This window comes from Sminthopsis crassicaudata, chromosome 3 (assembly GCF_048593235.1).
Source record: "Sminthopsis crassicaudata isolate SCR6 chromosome 3, ASM4859323v1, whole genome shotgun sequence".
Taxonomy (NCBI): Eukaryota; Metazoa; Chordata; class Mammalia; order Dasyuromorphia; family Dasyuridae; genus Sminthopsis; species Sminthopsis crassicaudata.
This window is the reverse complement of record NC_133619.1, coordinates 257,076,639-257,100,509: the sequence shown is the minus strand read 5'-3', so window position 1 is coordinate 257,100,509 and position 23,871 is coordinate 257,076,639. Positions and strand designations below refer to the sequence as shown.

The 23,871-nt window shown below is 34.2% G+C and overlaps 1 protein-coding gene across 2 annotated transcripts in view; it reads left to right on the top strand.

Annotated features, from left to right (window-relative positions):
- Positions 1–20,405, top strand: part of RRP1B (ribosomal RNA processing 1B) — a 64,871-nt gene extending 44,466 nt beyond the window's left edge. For both annotated transcript variants that reach the window (XM_074300534.1, XM_074300535.1), the window contains 7 exons: positions 4,441–4,538; positions 5,038–5,057; positions 5,875–6,003; positions 6,792–7,531; positions 9,788–9,940; positions 17,583–17,649; positions 18,506–20,405. In XM_074300534.1, the coding sequence (XP_074156635.1) occupies positions 4,441–4,538; positions 5,038–5,057; positions 5,875–6,003; positions 6,792–7,531; positions 9,788–9,940; positions 17,583–17,649; positions 18,506–18,699 (1,401 nt within the window). In that variant the 3' untranslated portion in view covers positions 18,700–20,405. The remainder of the gene's footprint in view (positions 1–4,440; positions 4,539–5,037; positions 5,058–5,874; positions 6,004–6,791; positions 7,532–9,787; positions 9,941–17,582; positions 17,650–18,505) is intronic.
- The last annotated feature ends 3,466 nt before the right edge of the window (positions 20,406–23,871 follow it).

Here is a 23,871-nt window from a genome sequence, read left to right as displayed (position 1 = left end):
ATATCACAACTTGTTTAGCCAATTGAAGGCATATATCATTTTAACCAATCTGACAGGTGCATAATAATAATTCATAATTGTTTTAATTAGCATTTCTCTCATTTTTATAGCATATGTGGATGGTATTTTACATCCCAGGTTTGACATTAATTTGTGAAAAGAGTATATTTAATGATGACATGCAATTGGAAAAAAATTGGAACTAGACTTACTTAATTATTATGTTCTATTACATGTTATTAAATAATGTTTCAGAAGTTTTAATAGCATAATTAAACCATTATAATCAACTTTCAGATATTCCTAAATTAAAATCCTGTGTTTATGGATTCCATTTGGAAAAAGAAAAAGCAAGTCCTGCCAGTTCCTTTTTAAAAGTTTGCTATTTCTTTTTTAATTAATTTTATAATTATAACATTTTTTGACAGTACATATGCATAGGTAATTTTTTTTTTTTTTTTTTTTTACAACATTATCCCTTGTACTCCCTTCTGTTCCGAATTTTTCCCCTCCTTCCCTCCACCCCCTCTCCTAGATGGCAGGCATTCCCATACATATTAAATATCTTATAGTATATCCTAGGTACAATATATATGTGCAGAACCAAATTTTGTTGTTGTTGCAAATGAAGAATTGGATTCGGAAGGTAAAAATAACCTGGGGAGAAAAACAAAAAATGCTAACATTTTACACTCATTTCCCAGTGTTCCTTCTCTGGGTGTAGCTGATTCTGTTCATCATCGATCAATTGGAATTGGATTAGCTCTTCTCTATGTTGAAGATATCCACTTCCATCAGAATACATTCTCATACAGTATTGTTGTTGAAGTGTATAATGATCTCCTAATTCTGCTCATTTCACTCAGTATCAGTTGATGTAAGTCTCTCCAATCCTTTATGCATTCATCTTGTTGGTCATTTCTTACAGAACAATAATATTCCATAACATTCATATAAAACAATTTATCCAACCATTCTCCAATTGATAGGCATCCATCCACTCATTTTCCAGTTTCTAGCCACTACAAAAAGGGCTGCCACAAACATTTTGGCTCATACAGGTCCCTTTCCCTTCTTTAGTATTTCCTTGGGATATAAGCCCAGTAGTAGCACTGCTGGATCAAAGGGTATACACAGTTTGATAACTTTTGGGGCATAATTCCAGATTGCTCTCCAGAATGGTTGAATTCTTTCACAACTCCACCAACAATGCATCAGTGTCCCAGTTTTCCCACAGCCCCTCCAACATTCATCATTATTTGTTCCTATCATCTTAGCCAATCTGACAGGTGTGTAGTGGTATTTCAGAGTTGTCTTAATTTGCATTTCTCTGATCAATAGTGATTTGGAACACTCTTTCATATGAATGCAAATAGTTTCAATTTCATCATCTGAAAATTGTCTGTTCATATCCTTTGACCATTTATCAATTGGAGAATGGCTTGATTTCTTATAAATTAGAGTCAGTTCTCTGTATATTTTGGAGATGAGGCCTTTATCAGAACCTTTAACTGTAAAAATGTTTTCCCAATTTGTTATTTCCCTTCTAATCTTGTTTGCATTAGTTTTGTTTGTACAAAAGCTTTTTAACTTGATATAATCAAATTTTTCTATTTTGTGATCAATAATGATCTCTAGTTCTCCTTTGGTCACAAATTCCTTCCTCCTCCACAAGTCTGAAAGGTAAACTATCCTATGTTCCTCTAATTTATTTATGATCTCATTCTTTATGCCTAAATCATGGACTCATTTTGATCTTATCTTAGTATTTGGTGTTAAATGTGGGTCCATGCTTAGTTTCTGCCATACTAATTTCCAATTTTCCCAGCAGTTTTTGTCAAATAATGAATTCTTATCCCAAAAGTTGGGATCTTTGGGTTTGTCAAACACTAGATTGCCATTTTTATTCACCATCTTGCCCTGTGAACCTAACCTATTCCACTGATCAACTAGTTTGTTTCTTAGCCAATACCAAATGGTTTTGGTGACTGCTGCTTTATAATATAGTTCTAGATCAGGTACAGCTAGACCACCTTATTTGATTTTTTTTTTTATTACTTCCCTTGAAATTCTCGACCTTTTGTTCTTCCATATGAATTTTGTTGTTATTTTTTCTAGGTCATTAAAATAGTTTCTTGGGAGTCTGATTGGTATAGCATTAAATAAATAGATTAGTTTAGGGAGTATTGTCATCTTGATTATATTCACTCGGCCTATCCAGGAGCACTTAATGTCTTTCCAATTATTTGAATCTGACTTTATTTTTGTGGCAAGTGTTTTGTAATTTTGCTCATATAATTCCTGACTTTCCTTTGGTAGATATATTCCCAAATATTTTATACTATCAACCGTTATATTGAATGGAATTTCTCTTTGTATCTCTTGCTGTTGGATTGTGTTGGTAATGTATAAAAATGCTGAGGATTTTTGTGGATTTATTTTGTATCCTGCAACTTTGCTAGTTATTTCTAATAGCTTTTTAGCAGAGTCTTTGGGGTTCTCTGAGTATACCATCATATCATCTGCAAAGAGTGATAGTTTGATTTCCTCATTACCTACTCTAATTCCTTGAATCTCTTTCTCGGCTCTTATTGCCGAGGCTAGCGTTTCTAGTACAATATTGAATAGTAATGGTGATAGTGGACAACCTTGTTTTACTCCTGATCTTACTGGGAAACGTTCCAGTTTATCACCATTACATGTGATGTTTACTGACGGTTTTAAATATATGCTCCTTATTATTTTAAGGAATAGTCCATTTATTCCTATACACTCAAGTGTTTTTAGTAGGAATGGATGTTGGATTTTATTAAATGCTTTTTCTGCATCTATTGAGATGATCATATGGTTTTTGTTAATTTGGTTATTGATATAGTCGATTATGCTAATAGTTTTCCTAATATTGAACCAGCCCTGCATTCCTGGTGTAAATCCCACTTGGTCATAGTGTATTATCCTGGGGATTATTTTCTGTAGTTAAGATTTTAGCATCAATATTCATTAGGGAGATTGGTCTATAATTTTCTTTCTCAGTTTTCAGCCTATCTGGTTTAAATATCAGTACCATGTCTGTGTCATAAAAGGAATTTAGTAGGACTCCTTCAAAATCCCTATTTTTTCTTTTTTTTTTTTTCTTTTTTTTTTTTTATTAATTTTTATAATTATAACATTTTCTTTGACAGTACATATGCATAGGTTGTTTTTTTTTAACAACATTATCCCTTGTACTCCCTTCTGTTCCGAGTTTTTCCCCTCCTTCCCTCCACCCCCTCTCCTAGATGGCAGGCATTCCCATATATATTAGATATCTTATAGTATATCCTAGAGGTACAATATATATGTGTAGAACTGAATTTTGTTGTTGTTGTTGTTGTTGCAAAGGAAAAAATAACCTGGGGAGAAAAACAAAACAAATCCAAAAAAACAAAAAACAAAAAAACAATGCTCTCAGTTTACGCTCATTTCCCAGTGTTCCTTTTCTGGATGTAGCTGATTCTGTCCATCATTGATCAATTGGAATTGGATTAGCTCTTCTCTATGTTGAAGATATCCACTTCCATCAGAATACATCCTCATAATAGTATCATTATTGAAGTGTCCTATTTTTTCAAATAGTTTATATAGCATTGGAGTTAGTTGTTCTTTAAATGTTTGGTAGAATTCACATGTAAATCCATCTGGTCCTGGGGATTTTTTCTTAGAGAGTTGGTTAATAGCTTGTTCTATTTCTTTTTCTGAAATGGGACTATTTAGACTATTTTCTTCTTCCTCTGTTAATCTGGGCAAGCTATATTTTTGAAGGTATTCTTCCATTTCATTTAAGTTATCGAATTTATTGGCATAAAGTTGGGCAAAGTAGCTCCTAAATAACTATGATCATATAGCTGTTAAAAGGAGGGAGCTGAGAATGGATTTTAAAACTTCTGAGTTTTCATTCATATTTTTATTCATCTAAAGACCTTTCCTGTTGTGTCTTGCTGTCTAAAGCCCCCAAGTTCAGGTAACAAAATGTACCATTGCTTTCTAGAGTCCCCACATCAAGGTGATTAAAATATACCATCTTAGTGGAGAAGTGATGAGATGGAACTCTTGAGGATGGTAGAAAAATGGAGTCTTTCCCTTTTTTATACCCTCATATCTTTATGTAACAAAAACACTGGACTTGCGCCTGTTATATGTTGCACATGTGGGATCACATAAACAACTTGCTATGCAGTTTGCCACCTGGTATCACCCATCTGCTAGCACTCTGCTTCAATCACAACACAGGTTATCACCATTCACTAACACACATTGTTAGCAGGTTCCCTCTGGGCTGAAGGGTCTTATACCTCACCCAGAGTTTCCCCATTTTCTGTGACCCTCTACACTTCCCAATTTTAAATTTAAGATAAGATATAGGGTTTTTCTATTTTTATGTTTAATTTTCCTTTTAAATAGTTTGACTATAAAGCTGTTGCTGACCGACTCCTAGAAGTGACCAGCAGAAAAAACACACCACCCTTCAACAGGAGACGTCTCTCTAAACTAGTCAAAAAGTAAGTGCTCTTTAATTTTAATTGGAAAACTTGTTATTGATATTTCCTCACTTCCAGGACCCCCTGACTTAATTAACAGTGCAGAATTTTTAGTCAGTTCTTTTGTGTGCTGTGGAATTTTACTTTATTTAGCAGTATAAATATTGTTCTGAAATAAAGCGTTCCTGGTTATGCTGTTTATGATCATCAGATGAAAAAAAAAAATCAGGAGTCCTTTAGTAACTTTTTGACTAGGTCTTTGTTTCAGCAAGTCTTTAGAACACTGCTGTTGTATATACTCTTTTATGATAAAGATGAGAAGATTGGTGCCAAAGAAAGTTTTGTTTTTTTTTCCAATTGTTCTTCCCATGTCCTTTCAAACCCTCCCACTGCTTTAAAAAAAAAAAAAAAAAAAAAAATTAGGGGAAAATAGAAAGTGGCAATTGTGAAAATAAAAATGTAGTCTTTTTTTTTTCACATGATATTGGACTCATCTTAAATTTTTTTTCTCTTCTTCCAGATTTCAGGATTTATCTGAAGGTGAGAATTGAACTAAACATGCATAATATTCTTCTTCAAGCCATCAGTTTTTAAAAAAACAAAAAAACAAAAAAACTGAATTATTACTTTTTGTTATATGCTTATTAAAACATGTTCTAATAACTTTTCATAAGCTTTATACCATAATAATGCCTATCATTCATTTTACTACCATCAGGAACCAGTTTTACATGTTTCAAAAGAGAGACCTGATTTTTAAAAAATACCATAGAATATTTAGTCTGCTTTTTTTGGATCTGATTAAAAACAAAGATTAAAAACAATTTTTTTTTTTTAAATTTAGGATTGTTTGTTTGGTCTTGTCTTTAGAGGAAAGAGATTATTTTTCAAAATTTCAAGAGATTTGTTAATTATTTATTATTCCATAGGAAAAAGGGTAGATGAAGGGGGGAGGGGAAGCTTATGATCTCAGAAACTCGAGGAATAAAGCAACTACATCACTAAAACCATCATATGTGCTAGTACAAAAATTATACCAAGTCTGGAAAATGGTTTGACATGTATAAATGTTATCTGTTTAGCCTCAAGCATAATTGCTCTAGATTTTAGGACTGAGTTGTATGGTTGTATACTGAAGGAATAAAGTTTTCCTAATCCTATTAATCTTCATTAGTTCACAAGTCCATGAATTTTTTTTTCCTTGACATGTTGCTTTTTAAATGAGGGAAATGCTGACTCTGAGGAGAAAAGTAGGATGGTGGAATGGAATGTCTGAGAAGCATGAATTAATGACTTTTATAGCTTTCTGTGCTTAGGGAAATAACAACATTGATGTATATGACTTTACATCTGGCAGGCATTTTTCCTCAAATCAGTTTCCCTGAAGACATTTCTACAGATGAAGATGACCACACCCTTAGTCGGGGAAGGCGTAAGAAAAAAAGAAATAAACTTACAGAGAAACCCAAATTAGAGAAAGAAAAAGGTAAGCTGCAAAGCGTAAAAACAAAAGTGAGATGCAGAAAGTAAAAAAGTGATGCCAGATTTTAGAGTTGGAAGAGAAATGAGAAATCATCTCTAACTTCAGAATTCTATAGATAAGAAATCCAGTACTTGAAGAGATGAAGTGATTTGCAGAGATTTAAGCTCGGGTTGTGATCCCAAATCTGGAGCCTTTTTCACTGCACCACACTCAGACCCAATCATGCCCATTTCTGTTTGATTTATTGTTACTTATCCTAGAGAAGGTAACATTTTTTAGTTATAAGAGACCAGGGGGAAAGGGGAAATTATTAAGTTTTACTACAGTGGTTGGTGGAAGCTACTAGTAGTTTTTAAATACTCATCTCCAGAAAAAAGAAAAAGAATGTACTGAGTAGGATATATTATTTTAATAGTTTATACCAGTTTTTATGACTTCAAGAAAATTATTCTGGGTTTAAAATCATCCCAATAAATCCAATTTATGAAAATAGTTGCATTTTTATTACAGTTTTCAGAAGAAAGATAATCATCAGCTATTCCTGAGGCAGACTAGAGAAGGCATTCCCAGTTTTCATTTGTGATGTGAATACTAGTACAAACATTTCTCTAGTTTCTTTCACAAGATAAATACCAGCCATGCAGCAGAATTACAATGTAGTATTAAGTGAGGGGTTTAAAAAAAAAAACCCTTCCTTGATAATAAGATCTCTCTGTCTCCCTTTGAATCTGTGCTATCTGGGTCTTATCTGTCTCTTGAGATTTTTCTATACTGATTTTGATTGGTTGCAGGGCAATGCAAGCCAAAGAAATTCAATGCAGCTGAAGAAGAAAGTGAATGCAACCTTCAAAAGAGAAAACGAAGAAAGAAAAAAAAAAATAATTCCCATCCTGAAAACTCAGGCTCAGGTGATACTTTCATTCCCCCTGAACCAAATGGGAACAGTGAACCAGAGCCATGTAAGAAAAAAGACCCTAAAAAAGGTACCCCCGAGAATGAAACAGATACACCCTTTGGTGTAGCTGAGGAAAGTGGGGTGGAGCATCCCCCAACTGCCAATGCACAAAACAAAAGGAAACGGCCAAGAAAGAAAAGCTTAAAGGTCCTTGAGGAAGTGGCAGAAATGGGGATGCCACCTGCTGAGGCTGTTGTTCAAAATGGCCCAGGTAGCAGTGCTTCCCAGGAGCCTGTTAATAGCAGTCCCCCAGCAGGTGGGGTCAAAATTGTGAAAAAGAAGCGGAAACTTGGGGCTCTTACAGTCAGTAGTAATGGCTTATCCCCATTGGTGGCAATTCGGCCAGAGAAAGAAAGCTTGCTTGATAGTCCAGCTACAGAAGGGGATTGCACGGCCCTCCTGACTCAGAGTGTCAAGCTAAAGAAAAAAAAGGGGAAGCTGGATAGCCTTGAACCAGTTGGTTTGCCCAACCAGAAGGTTGCCTTTCTAAAAAAGAGGAAGAAAATCAAGGAGGTATTAAACTTGGTGGAAACTAATGGAGCCCTGGAGGCTGAGCTGAAGAAAATCCAGTCTACGGTAAGAAAAGCAGATTCTTGGGGGTAGAATTGGTTTCTGCAGGAGTCCTCAATTAACCTTCCACAGTGCCTTCCTTGTTTTCTCTTGGAGGATTTGTTGAGATATGTTCTTGTTTGCCATGGGCCTCTGGGGTGAAGAAGTAATGAAACAAGCTCTCACTTTACATTTCAGTCTCAGTAATAATAGCTCCATAGACTATAAAATGATACAAATGTATAGTTAAACTAAAAGCTATTTTTATTTTTATTTATATATATATTGTCATTAACTCAACCAATTGTGAGTCTTTTCTGCACTTGGAGGGAAAAACTTAATATGTTGATGGGTGGATGGTTTTATTATCTTTTTTAATGGTCCTGGCACTCTATATACAGATATCAGATATAAATTAAACACAAGGCTACAGCCTTATTTTAAATTCTTCATTATTTGTGTCATTCACTGGCATTTTTACACATTTATCTGTACTTAAGAGTACGTTAACATATTTTTAGCACACTTTCAAGGTTGTACTTTTTAAAGCTTATATTGTGATATGAAAGATGTGGTTTAGCATCAGATTGAAGCCTAGTTACATACAAAATGTCATGTGTTGGCTACTATGGTTCACTGAAATGACTGCATTGTCATTGATAGTTATTGGGTTATTTTATTGTCAATAAATAAAATGTAGCTATAAGTTTAATATTTTTGGTTTTATCATAACTTTTTGTAGTCCACTATTAGAATATAAACTACTTGAAATTACCATCTTTGTGGCATCTATTTTTGATATCCCCAATATCTGGCACACTACCATGTCTTTTGAATTGATATGAAACTCTCAGAGTAGAATCCCAAGGATGGCTCATTTGTCATCCTCGTACTCTAGTTTCTACACAGAGTAATAAAATTTTTCAGTCACAAAGATCTACCAAGTCAAAAGACTTGGAATTACCTCCTTTGAGAGAATATCCTCAGCAATAACAATCACAAATCATTGAAATATGTAGAGTTAGCTTTGCATAGTGGGTCGAACACTAGCTTTGCAATCTGGCTTTTCATCCATTAGGGCCCTAGAAAAGGAATTGATCTGCAGTAGCAGAAGAAGGTCCTCACTGAAGAAATCTTCCTTTTTTCCCTCTCCATTCCATCTTCCATAAAGCTGCCAAAGTGATTTTCTTAAGTATAGAAGTGACACACTTTCTGTAAGCTCCAATGACTTCCTGTTGTGTCTCCAAGATACAAAAAATCAATTCATCTGTTTTTCTTTTAAACCCCTTCACAATCTAATCCCAAACTCTTCAGACTCATTGCCTATTGATCTTGCTTTCCCCCACCCCGCTCTGTGATCCCGACAAGCTGGTCTCTGTTTCTCACAAAAAACACTCCATCTTCCATTAATGGCTTTGCTCTGCTCATATTCTTCTCTTCCCCAATCTTTTTTCCCTCTCCTCTCTGACCAACCCCCTGTCCCAGTAACCAGTAATGGGATACACTGTATTTGTATCCCCACACCTAGCACAGTACCTAGAACACACTAGATACTTTTACTTGTTGATTGATGAAATCCTAGGTCTAGAACAAACAGAAACAAAAACATAACCTATAAATTTCTTTATGCACCAAGTCTCTGAGTCACCTAAATAGAGTTATGAGGAGAGCCTAATCTAGACCATAAAGAGTTTAAGGATTAGAACAGTAAACACAAACATAATTTTCAAGAAACTTGGTCATTATAGAAGAAAGGGTTGCCAGAGTCTAGGGAAGCTTTTTTTCCTTTCCAGGAGGTAATGTTTGTAGTTGAAAGTAAGGCCACACTTTTTTCAGATGTTTCCCAGTGGGTATCGGGTCAAGAGTGGTAGCCCCTGTTCCCTTTCAACATTAGATCTACAGGAGCAACTCAACTAGAACTGCTTAAAGAAATTCCTCATCAATAATATCTTGAATACTTCTTGACCTATAAATATGACCTCAGTTCTAGTGGTGAATATATTGCCATATAAGTACACATTTTTTGCATATGGAAATTTGAGTTCGAATAAAGCAATGAATCTTTCCCCCCCAAAAAAAAGCCATAATAGGGAGACAAGTAAAACTCTGCTAGAACTGTTGAGTTCTAATTATCAGTATCCTTGCTCTTGGGGCTCTCCCTCTGGATAGCCATACTGGGATCCTGATTTGTCTTTTTCTACTTGATAGGTACATAGATTTGATTGAACTGCTTTGTTAAGATCATGGTTTTTTTGTTTGGTTTTTTTCTCCTTTTCCTCATAGGGAAGCAGTGCAGCTTTTAGTCCACTGAAGAAAAAGAAGCTAAAGACTGAAAATGACTTTGTGAAATTTGAAAATACAACCTTACCTAAACCCTTGTTCTTTAGAAAATCCAAAAGCAGCGTTAATATCTCTTCCCCTAGCCCCACCATTCAGGTATAGTAGAATTTTTCATTTTAATCTAATATTTTGTGTGTGTATGCATGTGTATTTTACCACAATAAGTCCAAATATTTTCATTCTGCTTTGCCAAAACTAACCCATCTCATAACAAAACTCTGGATCAGGTTTAACCTAGGCCTTTCTTGGGGAAAGGATTGGTTGCTGTCCATAGTAACTCAGGTTATTCCAGGCACTAGGGCATATAAAAATGGGACCAGTTAGCTCTGGACCATAAAAAATTCATGTTATTTTTTGAATATCTTGAATCTTAGAGATTGGAGCAACCAGTTCAAAACAAGTTTGATAAATTATGATCCATACTCATACAAATACAGAGCAAAGATGAAGAAAACTAAACTGGCATCAGTGGGTTAAAGGCAGTGAAAACAGAAACATCCCACTCGGAAATTAAGTACAATTCTAACTGAAACACAAGAGATTTGACTTGGCTACAATTATGGCACCTAGGGAATCCAGGGAGTTAAATATTTTGTTTTTTTTTTACTTGTGGACACTTCTGCTGAATACCAAATACCACTTCTTGTCTAAATTTTAAGCCTTTTTATTATAACTACCTTTTTCCAGCATGAGTGCACACTTGGGTGGTAAAAAAAATTTTATTAAATAATTTGTTGGGTTTCTAAGATTCTAACATTTAAACATCTGAAAGAATTGCATGTGTACATATGACAAAACACAAAAAGTGAATTCTATATGGCATTATGAAATCTTCATTTCATGTTATTTGCTTTTCTTTAAAAAGCATATAATATATTCTGCACTTGACTTTTAAAACTGCCTGGCTTATTTGTGCTTCCTTCTGCACTTCAATTTTCTTTATTGTTTTTAATGTATATTGCTTTATGAATCATGTTGGAAGAGAAAAATCAGAGCAAAAAAGAAAAACCATGGGAGAGATTTTAAAAAACAGAAGAAATGAATATAGCATGTATTGGATTTATATTCAGTCTTTAGTTTTTTTTTCTGGATGCAGATGGCATTTTCTGTCCAACGTGTATTGGAATTGCTTTGGATCACTGAACCATTGAGAACCAAACCTTTCACATTCTTGCTGTTATTGTGTACAATGTATTTCTGGTTCTGCTCGTTTCACTTAGCATCAGTTCATGTAAATCTTTTCAGGGCTTAATAGAACAATAATATTCCATTACCTTCATATAACACAGCTTGTTCAGCTATTCCCCAATTAGGCATCCACTCCTTTTCCAATTCTTTGCTACCACAAAAAGAGCTGCTACAAACATTTTTGTACATGTGGGTCCTTTTCCCTCCTTTATGATTTCCTTGGGATACAGGCCCAGTAATGGCACTGCTGGGTCAAAGGATATGCACAGTTTTCAAGCTCTTTGGACATAGTTTCAGATTGTTCTCCAGAATGGTTGGATCATTTTACAATTCCAGATCGCAAATTCACAATTAGTATCTTAATTTTCAACCCCATCCCCTTCAACATGTAATCATTACCTTGTCACCTTAGCCAATCTGAGAGATATGAGGGTAGTACCCCAGAATTGTTTTAATTTGCATTTCTCTAATAATGATTTAGAACATTTTTTCATATAACTTTAGATGGCTTTATTTATTTCAGAAATGAGACCTTAATCAGAAACACTGGCTATAAGATTTTTTCCCAGCTTTGTGCTTCTCTTTTAATCTTGTTTCTGTTGGTTTTGTTTGTGCAAAAACTTTTTAATTTAATGCAATCAAAGTTGTCCATTTTGCCTTTCATAATGTTCTCTAGTTCTTGTTTTGTCCTAAATTCCTCCCTTCTCCAAAGATCTGATAGGTAAATTGGCCCTTGTTCTCCTAATTTGTTTACGGTATCATCATCCTTTATGTCCAAATCATGTACCATTTGGACCTTATTTTAGTATGGGCTATGAGATATAGGTCTATGCCGAGTTTCTGACATTTTCCAGTTTTCCCAATGATTTTGTCAAATAGTGAGTTTTATTGTTCCAGAAACTAGAGTTTGGGGATTTATCACATAGTAAATTAGTTTTAGCCTTAATTATTGTGTCATGTGGACAAAAATTATTCCACATACAAGTCAAATCCAGAATATCACGTCTGTCATAAGGCTGTATTACTCATGATCAATTCTTTCAAAGTACTGTTGGCTTTTTGGTTTTGGTTGGGTTTTTTTGTTTGTTTGTTTTAAATATTATTGCTATCCTTATATAAACTGTTGTTATTATTTGGCTTCATTCTTCATTCTGTACAGACTACCTAAAATGAAATCCTCTTTGATCATTTCTTATGGCACATTAAAACACTGTTATATGCATATGCAACAATTTGTTTAGCCAGTATCCACTCGTCTCAGAGATTATGTAAGGCACTCTGTTAGATTTGATTTCTTTGATTCCCTTCTTTTCCCCCTTCTTTTCCCTCTCCTTGAAGAAGTTTGTTCTTTTGCAACTTTACTCTAATATTGTTTCCTCTTTATCCCACTGCTTACCCACCTATTTTCCTATTGTTGGATGTTTTTCTACACTACACTCTGTGTTCAATTTTCCCTTGTCAGAAGTGAAATTAATCTTGATACCCTTTTCCCACATCCCTTTTAAGATTTTGAAGATGTTTCTTCTCATACACCTCAGAAATAACCTCTTTTTCTTTCTACACTAATGCATTTCTTTTATTCTTTCTCCTCTTTTACCTCTCTAATTTTTCAGAACAGAGGCCCCTCTTTTTCTCTATTAACTCTTAGGTTCTAAAGGAAAACTTGTTTCTTCTCTTCCATTAGGATGTTACATCATACAAGTTCAGGTTGCTCAAATAAATTTACTTTTCTAAGTTTCTCTGACTTCTGTTTTCATATTTTGGAACTCTTAGTCAATTCTGGTCTTTTTATCAGAGATGTTTTTGAAAGTCCATTTTTGAAAGTCCTTTACTCTAATAAAGTTATATTTTTCCCTCAGTAGATTATACCCAGCTTTGCAATGAGTTCAAATCAGCAAATATTAAGTACTAACTATTGACAAGTACAGTGCTGAGTACTAAAAATATAAAGGTAAAACAAGAACAAAAAACCTGTTCTGCTCTCAAGGAGTTCTTAGCCTAATATGGAAGGGAACATACAAACAAATATGTAGAAACCAGATAAATGCAGGACAAATTTGAAATGATTGTGGAAAGAAGATACTGAGATTAAGGAAACCTGGGAAAGACTTCTTGCAGAAAATGGGAATTGAATTGAAATTTGAAAAGGGAGAGAGTTCCAGTTAATGAAAATGTACAGAGCCAAAGATTAAAATGTGTTTGAGGAACAGCAAGAAGTCCAGTGTGTCACCAAATTATAAAGGACTTTAAAAACCATACAGAATGATCCCAGAATTATAGAAGTTTATTGAATACTAGGGGACTGATAGGAGTATGATATGGTCAGACCTACATTTTAGAAAAATCAATGAGGCTTGCAAAAAAGTGGTGGCAGAGGGTAGGGGGAGAAGGGGAATAGATATGATAAAAGTTAAGGACTTGGCAGCTATGTAGATATGAGCAGGAGGATGAGATGAGTGAGAAATCAAGCTTGGATAATGTGAATAGGGAAATTAAGAAGTCAGGAAAGTTGGGGGAAGAAAGAGATAACTTCAGTTTTGGACATACCAAATTTAAGATATCTACAAAGCATCTAATTCCAGAAATCCAATGGATATTAGACTGGAGATCAGGGGAAAAAAAGTTGGGGTTGGATAAATAGGTCTGGGAATCATCCACATGAAAATAATTAATTGGATCCTTGAGAACTAATGAGCAAAATATAGTGTGAAGAGAAGAGGGCCTAGGACAGAGAATAACACCTGTGGTTAGTCGACATGATCGGACAGAAGATTTGGCAAAAGTGACTAAAAAATAGTAGTCAAAAAGGAGAACCAGAATGGAATAGTGAACTGAAATTGTATAAAGCAAGAGGATGATTTAACAATATCAGAAGCTCCAAGAGATTAACAGGAATGAGAATGGAGAAAAGGCCATTGGATCTGGGTATAAAGAGATTGACAACTTTGAAGAGAATAATTTTATCTGAATGATTAGGTCAGAAGTCATATTGAAGAGTAAGAAAAAAGGAAGTAATAAGAATTATAGATGCCCATTTCATAGAGTTTAGCCACAAAAAAGAGAAGAAATTTAGACTAATTAGAGGTGATTGATCAATTTGGAAGATTTTTTGAGGATGAGAAAGATATGGACTTATTTTTAGACAATAGGAAATATCAGACAATAGAAAGTAAATAAAGATACTAGAAGTGGCAGTCTCCTGGAGAAGAGAGGATGAATTGGGATAACTTGTGCATGCATTGGGGTTCATCTTAAACAAGAAGATTGAGCATCCTGTTAATGTTAGGATTAGAAATTAATAGAGGAAGAGTGATAAGAACATTGAGGTAGTGCAGCAACTAGAGTACCACTTATGAAGTAAGGAAAACCCTAGTTCATATCTGACCTCAGGTGCTTATTAGCTATGTGACTCTGGGAAAGTCAGGTAACCTCTGTTTGCCTCAATTTCCTCATCCATAAAGTGGGGATAATAGCTAGCACCTATTTCCTAAGATGGTTGTGAACTAATATTTATCACTGTTAGCTATTTTCTTTTAGCTGCTCATCCCCAGGCTAAGAAAATGAGATTTTACTAGGGAACTAGTGACACAAATTTTGTGAGATATCTTGGCTCAGGATGTGACTTTTTTTTCTGTTTCCTTTTAAGTGACTCAAAATTATGTGTGTGGGGTTTTTTTTTTTTTGACTTTGCAAGTTCTACTTTTCCCTCTCAAAATTTCAGTAATTTAAGCCCTTAGTAGCCACATGGTCATTTTACTTTGATCCTTTCTAATCCGAGCATCCTCTATTAGGTGTGCATACACTTAATTTATTTCTGTATCTTTTTTATACATATTCTTATTTTATTCAATATTGACTCATTCTTTCCATAACTTACTAAAGCCTTATTTACAATTTGAACTTATTTTCACTAACCATTTTATTTCTTCACAAGTTCTACAATGTTTCTAATTTATCTAAACAATTGGTTTAAATTGCAGTGGTATCATTAAACTTCACTTACCTCCAGTTAGTTGCTTTATAATTTCAAAACAAATTTTTTTTTTCTGGGAGCACTTCAGGATTCAGCTTATCTTTGAGGTGGAGAATCTCTCCCCTAAGACTTATCAGGTCTGGCTTAAATTATTGCTTCTCCCTACTTGTCTCAACACTGGAGTGGAACATCACTGTTCCAAACCCATCCAGGAACCATAGAGTCCTCAAGATATGTTCCTCATGAGCCACTAAAAGTTATAACTCAACCAATTTGAGGGATTTCTCTATCGATAACAAAATGGTTTAATTATTCCTTGTTAAAAGAATTTAAAAGCAAAGAAAAAAATCTTATTTCAACCCTGCCAACAAGTTTTAAAATTAGATATGTAGCTAGCTGATTAAATATGAACTAACAATTCCAATTCTGAATCTCTGTCTAAGTGAAATGGAATTAAGGGAAAAAAGGGGGAGGGGAGTAGCCCATGTCTAAAAAGTTAAAATTATGACTACATAATTTTTTGTAAAAATAGAATTTGAGTGCTCTGGAGTTTATAAATTTAGACAGATTAATCAGATTCAAACAGTTCCTCTTGAACCAACTAGAAACCTGTCTTAAAGAATATGAATTTAAAATATATCAAAGCAGTCACCATTCTTGGAGAGACTTACTTCAGGCTCAGAGCATGTGGGTGCAGACTTCAAGAGGAATCCAACCTCTTGGGGCCAATGTCTGGGAGCGAGCCATTGGTGAAAATTCAACTTAGTGTGCACATTCTTTTTGGGTTCCTTGCAGGGACCAGCCTAAAGAGGTTGAGGTCCATGCATCACCATCCTATCTGGGGTGCTATTAATTTGGAGATTAAAGTTGTGCAACCTAAAATAAGATACCAAGGGTGAACTTTGAGCAAATGGCACTTTATTAAAGAGTCCATGGTCCTCCCTAATTAAGTGCACCTCTGATGTTTCTCATAATCTGAGATGCTCCCTTCTTCCAGAATCTTGTATTTATAGTATTTAATACTCAGCTCACAATTCTGGGGCCTAATACACAACATATGTAATCATTAGGCTCATCATCAAACTGATTAATGCTGATTGGAATAGAGTAGGAGTTAAAATTAATTATTTCTCTCAGTGTGTTGAATATAGATTTCCCCAGGTCCAGGAGCCAGTTGTTAAACATTTCCCAGCATAACCATTCACACAAGATAGAAATACAGGAGTCCACAAAATAGTGATTCCTAGAAATTAAGAATTATTGTTTTAGCTAATATCTAGAGTTTTTCTGAAGAGAGGAAAAACCAAACTTTTTTTTTTTTTTTTAATTGACGATTTACTCATAAAATGTTGAGCCCTTAGGCATAATGGTTGAAGGAGTGAATTTCCTTTGCCCATCAATACTAGCTATCCTCAGTAGACAACTTCTTTGATGCATCATATGGGAAGCTGAAAAGGTTGATCCATCAGGAAGTAAAAATATTCCAGATCTATATGCACCTTTTGGGAAGGAGGATGATAGCTTTTAATGCCTATCTATTTAGCCTGAGCTTCCACACAAAAGTGATGCTTATCTTGCTACCTCTTTCCTCTTTGAGTATGAGTATTTATCCCACTAAAGGACCTGGTATTCCTATACAACCAAATAACCAGCTATAACCCAGCATTTAGGTAATCGCCTTTTCTGTACAAAAGTTATGAACTAAAGCCCTGGCTGCTGCCCAAACTTTGGCAATGTTCAGGAATAATAGAACACTAGAAACTTGAATATGCGATAACGAAGATGTAGGATATAGTTCTCAAGAAGCAGTACAAGAGGGGCAGCTACATAGTGCAGGGCAAACTTAATATAATATAATATAATATAATATAATATAAGCCTGGTCAAGTCACTTAATCCTGTGTGTCTCGGTTTTCTCATCTAGAAAAAGGAATGGTAAATCACTTCAGTATCTTTGCCAAGATATTGCCAAGATACTGCCAAGAAAACCCCAAATGGAGTCACACAAAGTTAGCAACTAAATAACTGAACAACAAAATAATAAATTAGTAGACCATGCCCTAGCCTAAGTCAAACCCTAGTATACCGCAACCATTTTGTTAAAAATACCATAGTAATTTATAAGAAGAAATGATATTTTAAAATAGGATACAATAGAATTGTTGCTCTTCTGAATCATATCTAGCTAGATAAATTCCATGAGGTTATGATCATCTCCAAGTTAAGATTTGTATACTCTTAGACTTGAATAGGCAGGCGTTATTAAATTTCCCCCATCCCCCAAGAGCAAGTTTTCATCTTAGTGATATTTGTACTCAGTGTTTACTGAAGAGTTTATATCTGTGGCCTTTTCTAGTGAGATAAGAATTTCATTTTCCTGGTATTCCTTTATCTTAGGCATATGTTAGACAGGAACTTCTTTAACTTAAATGTCCAAGATAGGATGTTCCTTGTGTATAATCTTTTCTCATACTGATAGGCATTTGCTACTCTTATAATGAACAATTTTAGACATCAAAAATATTTTATAAAACTGATTTAAATATCCTAACTTGTTATTTTTATCTTCTTCTACAGTTAAACAAGCAACCATCATCCAGCTCCAAAAAGGTCACTTTTGGGTTGAACAAAAACATGACTGCAGGTGAGAGGGTGTGACTATTGGGGATGGGGACCTCATTTCAAGTCTATGCAGACTGTATGTGGATTGGACTTAGATTCTCTTTTCAAGAGTTGGATATCTGCCCCGAAAAGCATCTTATTAGAATGTATATAAATACACAGTGGGTCAGGAGATTCCACTTTTTATCCTATTCCTCCAACAGAGGTAAGCGTTCCAATGGATTATTCCCATTTAGTAACTATACTTTTGTAAAGCAATAAAGGAATAATCTTAGACTTTTCCAGTTTTTCTCTTCATTTCCAGGAGCTTTTTATATCATTCTCAAATATCCACATAAACAGATATTAAAAAGTAATTGAATTGCTGCCCCTACTGTGACTACAACAATAAACAGAAGAAAAAAAAAAAGTCAGAAAGTTTGAATTGGGGGGATGGAGGAGTTTAAGACATTCTTTTGAAAAAAGAAATATTGATGATATTGTGTATTTCAGAACACATCCTTTGCTGGCAGAGTTCATTTCAGACTCTTTAAAGCTGGGGACAAGCAGTGAATAAAAAGGCTATGGAAGAAAAACTTTTTCTTCTGAAATTTATCCTACTCTCAAACTAGAGCAAAATCTAAGTGACACATGATAATTTTGATCAGAGATTTTCCTGACTTCTTTTAATAGCCTCATTCCCAAAATTAATTATTTCAAGCTGTTGATCTTTTCCACTTTATCTTAGAAACTGAACGACCTAAGACTAGATTACTCCAGAAAAGAAGATGTGGATCTGAGAGCATTATAAAGATATTTCATTAGTGAACCAGTTTGCTGTAGCCTCGTTATTTTCTTTTAACATTTCACAACATTTGACTCTCTTTTGTTTCTGACAGAATTCAAGAAGACTGACAAAAGTATCTTGGTAAGTCCAACAGGACCTTCTCGAGTTGCTTTTAATCCTGAACAGAAGCCTCTCCATGGAGTGCTGAAGACACCTACAAGTTCACCCCCAGAAACTCCCCTTGTGACTAAGAAATTGCTTATTGCACCTCCAAAGAGAAGACCAACTGCTATGGACTTCTTTTGAGCATAGCAAGATTCTTTTCTCTTTCAGGACTGCTTTTTGTACAGAATATTCTGTAAATTATAACTTTGGAAATTTTTGGCCTTTTTATCATTATTATTATTTTATAAATTCCTATAAATTGTATATAAAATGTTCTGGTTGTGATCTGTGACACTGCTACTTCACCATCCCTTCAATCTAAGGCCATGGAGATGCTTTGTATAATATATTCTTGCATTTGGATTATAATTGGTCTTTGCTTGAATCCTTGGGAAATTATTCCCTCTCTTTAGTGTCTTCAGCGAGAGCTATTAGTGAAGGAACTCAAACTTTTTCTATTCTGTCTTTTTCTCAAGGTATAAAATAAAATCTACTGGCCAGTTGCTGGTTTATATGAAGCTTTGCTACTATTGTTGTATGTGTTGTGGTAGCTGATTGTTTTCTGGTTATTTGTAGTCTTAATGAGCTCTGTGTAATTGGCTTTAATGGGAAAAAATACCGTGTGGTATTGTTATCCTCAAATAACCTTTAGATGTTTGGTAGTTTTTGCTGGTAGAACATAATTTCTTTCAAATTGGTGGATTAGCACTACCATAGTTTGTGTGATCAGCCAGTTTAATATAGACAAAATATCATTTCAGTCCTGTTCGTTGTTTTCCTCTGTCTACTAAAACTGCACTATTTCCCTACCTGCTAGGCAAGTGCCAAGGGTAATCCTCAAAATGACCCTACCTGCTGAGCTTCATGAAAAAACTAATTTACTGATGTCTTCTGCATTCTTACATGGAAATCTCTGTTTCACTCTGTCTGGTTGCATGGTTTTTATTAATTGACTATTTGAACCAAGGTCTTATAAACCTTGAAGTGTCTTTTCTATATTACAACAAGACAGTGTCTCACTCTCTTAGAAAAACAATTTATTTCCCAGATGCACAAAACAAGAAGCCTATGAAGATTCTGTTTGAGGACATTGCTTTTTACTGTATTTAAGATATGACCCAAAATTGTCTGTAATTATCTATTATTTTATGTGCTCTTTTTTTTCCTTGAATTTAAACATTTAGTATTTTAAAGTTTTCCCCCATTTCAATTATCCACCAAGAATTACATTTGATTTCATTTGTCCAGATTGCATTTTTTTAAAAGCAGGATTGTGATATTCTATTGATAATTCAGTTTTTTATGAAGGAAAATATATTTCTGCCTTGCAACTGAACATGTAATGAGAGAATAGATTCAAAACATTTCAAATCTTCAAAATAGGATTTAGAAGGCAAGGGAAAAGAAAAGCATCATCAAGGGCCCTTTCTTTTGGTTTTTTCTATTAAAAAAAAACAACAAAAAACTTCATGTTTGTCAGGCAACAGCAGACATTGAAATTTCAAATATATTACATGTATTTTTCATTATGCTTCATTGTCAGAACTTAAGAGAAACTTAAGCTTGTTTAGGAGGCCCAAGAATATTGAATTTCCACATTAGCCCTAAGCTCTTCCATGACTTCACCTTGTACTCCATGATTGCGTCACAAAGGATGCTTGATATTATACCATGTGTGATAGAAATAGCTTTTGAGAATGACAAAAATTTTAGAAATCTGATGAGCTGCTCAATTAGATTAACTACAGTTATATTTCCTTCCTTTTTTTGTTGATGCACATAATCAGTGAAGAAGCTTTTACCACAAAAATTATAACTGAACCAACTTGTCTGTGTCTGTAAGTTAACTGATAGAAGTGATGGTATGAGATTTCATAATATTTTTTAAATTTTGGTGATTTTTACTTTGCCTGATTGCATAGATTTACCATAATTAAGCCATGGAAGAAAGAACTAGTTGATGTTGTTTCTTGTGGTGACAATTCTCTTTGTTACTACATATAGATTAATAGCTTTTGTTGTAAAAAAAAATGCATTTTTTTTTTTTTAACCCATTCCATAATGCATTTGGTTGCTGTATTCAAGGGAAAGATGAGATTTGGGTGTTCACAAGATTAGTTTAACTTTAGTTTTTAAATAATTTATAAAATGCTAATCATAAATTGTCTTTTTAAAGAACATCCAGATGATTTTTATTAAGCACTAAGATATTGAATCCTATTACCAAATGTACTCTTTTTAACCCCAAAATACTCCTCCCCTCCCCAAAAAAAGGAAAGAAAAGAAAAATAGAAAAGGCAAGAAGTTCTAAAAAATAAAAAGGCATTGGTTTTACAGTGACTAGTGATTTTTTTTTTCCTTCTCAGAATTGAAGGCTTGAATTAACAGTGTCATCTATCTGCACTGTGGTATTGTTGTAATAACCTGTAAATATGCCTGTATCAAATATAAATTGTCTTCTGTCGTATATGAATATTTTCAAGGGGTAACACTGAATGCCTTTAGTTTACTGTATCTTCAGCTGTTTCTGAATTTTGTTTCATATTGTGAGTAAATTGAAAAAGTTTATTCTAGGATTTTTGTTTTTGTTTTGTTAAATGTGAACCACAAAGGAAGGAGACAAGTACTGTTTACTTGAATTCCCCTTGTACACCCAAGAAATGTATCACCTAAAGAAAATGTATTTTGAAAATCACAGCTTTCTGTTTGAGTATAATGTTATTTTTATAGAGAAAATTGCCAAGAATACTTAAAAAGGCCAAAAACAGGAAATGACTAATGTTGGTAACCTTGAATTACAGTTTTTTGTAAAGGGTAGTTATTTTTCACAGGTCTGGTCAATTTTGTACAATTTTGTATCAGACTCTTCTTAAGATTTATAATCATTTGTAATTCCTAACTGGACTGAAAGCACAAAGGGAAGTGTTAAAAGGAAATCTGGAAGAGGTTGGTTTTAAGTGTTGAAAAAGTATAAAATTGGATTTAATTTTAATCGTGTGTGTTTCTCTGTATTTTTATTATGCTAGCAAGGAATATGTTTCTTTACTGTAAGTTTGTATTAACAGCTGCTGTATTAACAGTGTTTGTCAATGTGGTATTTCAACTAAGAAAGTCACATAGCCAAATCCAATAAAAATTAGTCTTTACTCTGATGGGTTTTGTGTTCAGTGATGAGAGTCAGTATTTCCATCTATCAAAACCAATTACAATGACATTGCAGATTTACTTTGTTTATATATTTAATATTAAAATGTATATTTAGGAAAATAATTGTTAGGCTTTTCTATATTTGATAACATGAAGTAACTAATTTTTCACACAATCAGGTATGCTGGTAGGTATTTAATAACTGCCTTTCTGTAAAACAATGTCTGCAGGTCACACTTTTAAATTTAATCTACCCAGTCAACATTTTCTTCACCAATTTCTTAAATTCAGGGAATCAACAAAGCAATCCAAGCCCTGATTTGTAGCATTTGCAGATTTCTGAGGTGTAAATGCTCACATTGAAAATTTAATAATACTCCAGGATATTGATAAATTTTAGTAGAGAGCAAATCCCAAAATCTGAAATAGATTTAGAAAAATGTATACTGACTCACTGGCAAAAGAGACAAACCTAAAAAAAGGAATTGGATCTTTGTGAGATTACAGTTCATAGAATTCAGACAAGAGTAAAAGAACAATGGCTTGATTGGTAACACGTAAGCAGTTAGGCAGCAATAGATGAATTTCAGCAGTAAGCATAAAGATTCAAACTAACATGAGTTTTGAGTGGTCCCAAAAAAGCACCTGCAGGATATCTATAACTTCCCTTTAACCATATGACTTGACAGGAGTAGGAGCCTCTCTGAATCAATCTGAACTATATACTATAGCTTTGAGTTAGACAATTTTTTAATCTTATAATGCTAGTTTAAAACAAGACACAATAAAATTTCTCACAAGAACTAGTAAGATCTGGCTCCAGCACAATATACCTTTCCATGAATATCATTTTGTAAAACAACATAACTGAAGATTGATGCAAAGAATGTAAGGGGTTTTGTTCCACTATATTTCGAGCAACCCATGTTTTCTGAAAAATGCCTGTACTGGCCAATCAATTGTCATATTTTTTCCTTTGAATCTCATCTGACATGTAACTTACACGTACAAAGGTATGGGGGACATGGAAGAGGTGTGTCAGGTTGTGGGTCACACCTTTTTGGCTCTTCCCTGTCAGGTGACTAGTTAAATTTCTTGCTAAATTATTTCAGTTCTGGGTTTTGTTCTCTTCCCCATCAAGGGCTCTAACCCAGAGGTCTCAAACATTCTGTGCCCGTAGACCAAGAGAACCAGATGAAAATGGGTTTTTTTGCAAATCAATGCAACTTGTTTTATTCATAAATGTGTAATATTATTCCTGGAAAGGTGTCATTGTGAAAGCATAGCAGACAGAAGTTGTAGAAATAATTTCCAAATTCATTTTTTTAATTGTTTTTAAATTTAATTATAGTTTTTATTTACCAGATATATGCAGGGGTAATTTTACAGCATTGACAATTATCAAACCTTTTGTTCCAATTTTTCCCCTCCTTCATGCCCCCCCCGATGGCAGGTTGACCAATACATGTTAAATATGTTAAAGTATAAATTAAGTACAATATATGTATACTTGACCAAACAGTTATTTTGCTATACAAAAAGAATCGGACTTAGAAATAGTGTACAATTAGCCTGTGAAGGAAATAAAAAATGCAGGTGGACAAAAATAGAGGGATTGGGAATTCTATGTAGTGGTTCATAGTCATCTCCCAGAGTTCTTTCGATGGGTGTAGCTGGTTCAGTTCATTACTGCTCTATTGGAACTGATTTGGTTCATCTCATTGTTGAAAATGGCCACATCCATTAGAATTGATCATCATGTAGTATTGTTGTTGAAGTATACAGCAATCTCCTTGTCCTACTCATTTCACTCAGCATCAGTTCATGTAAGTCTCTCCAGACTTTTCTGAAATCATCCTGCTGGTCATTTCTTACAGAACAATAATATTCCATGATAATCATATACCACAATTTATTCAGCCATTCTCCAATTGATGGTTATCTAAGTAGTTTCTAGTTTCTGCCCACTACAAAATGGGCTGCCACAAACATTCTTGCACATATGGGTCCCTTTAAGATCTCTTTGGGATATAAGCCCAGTAGTAACACTGCTGGGTCAAAGGATATGCACAGTTTGATAACTTTTTTGAGTATAGTTATTGCTCTCCAGATGAAAATGTTAATGGGAAAGATTTAATAAAACTGATACCACATCTTAAAAACTGT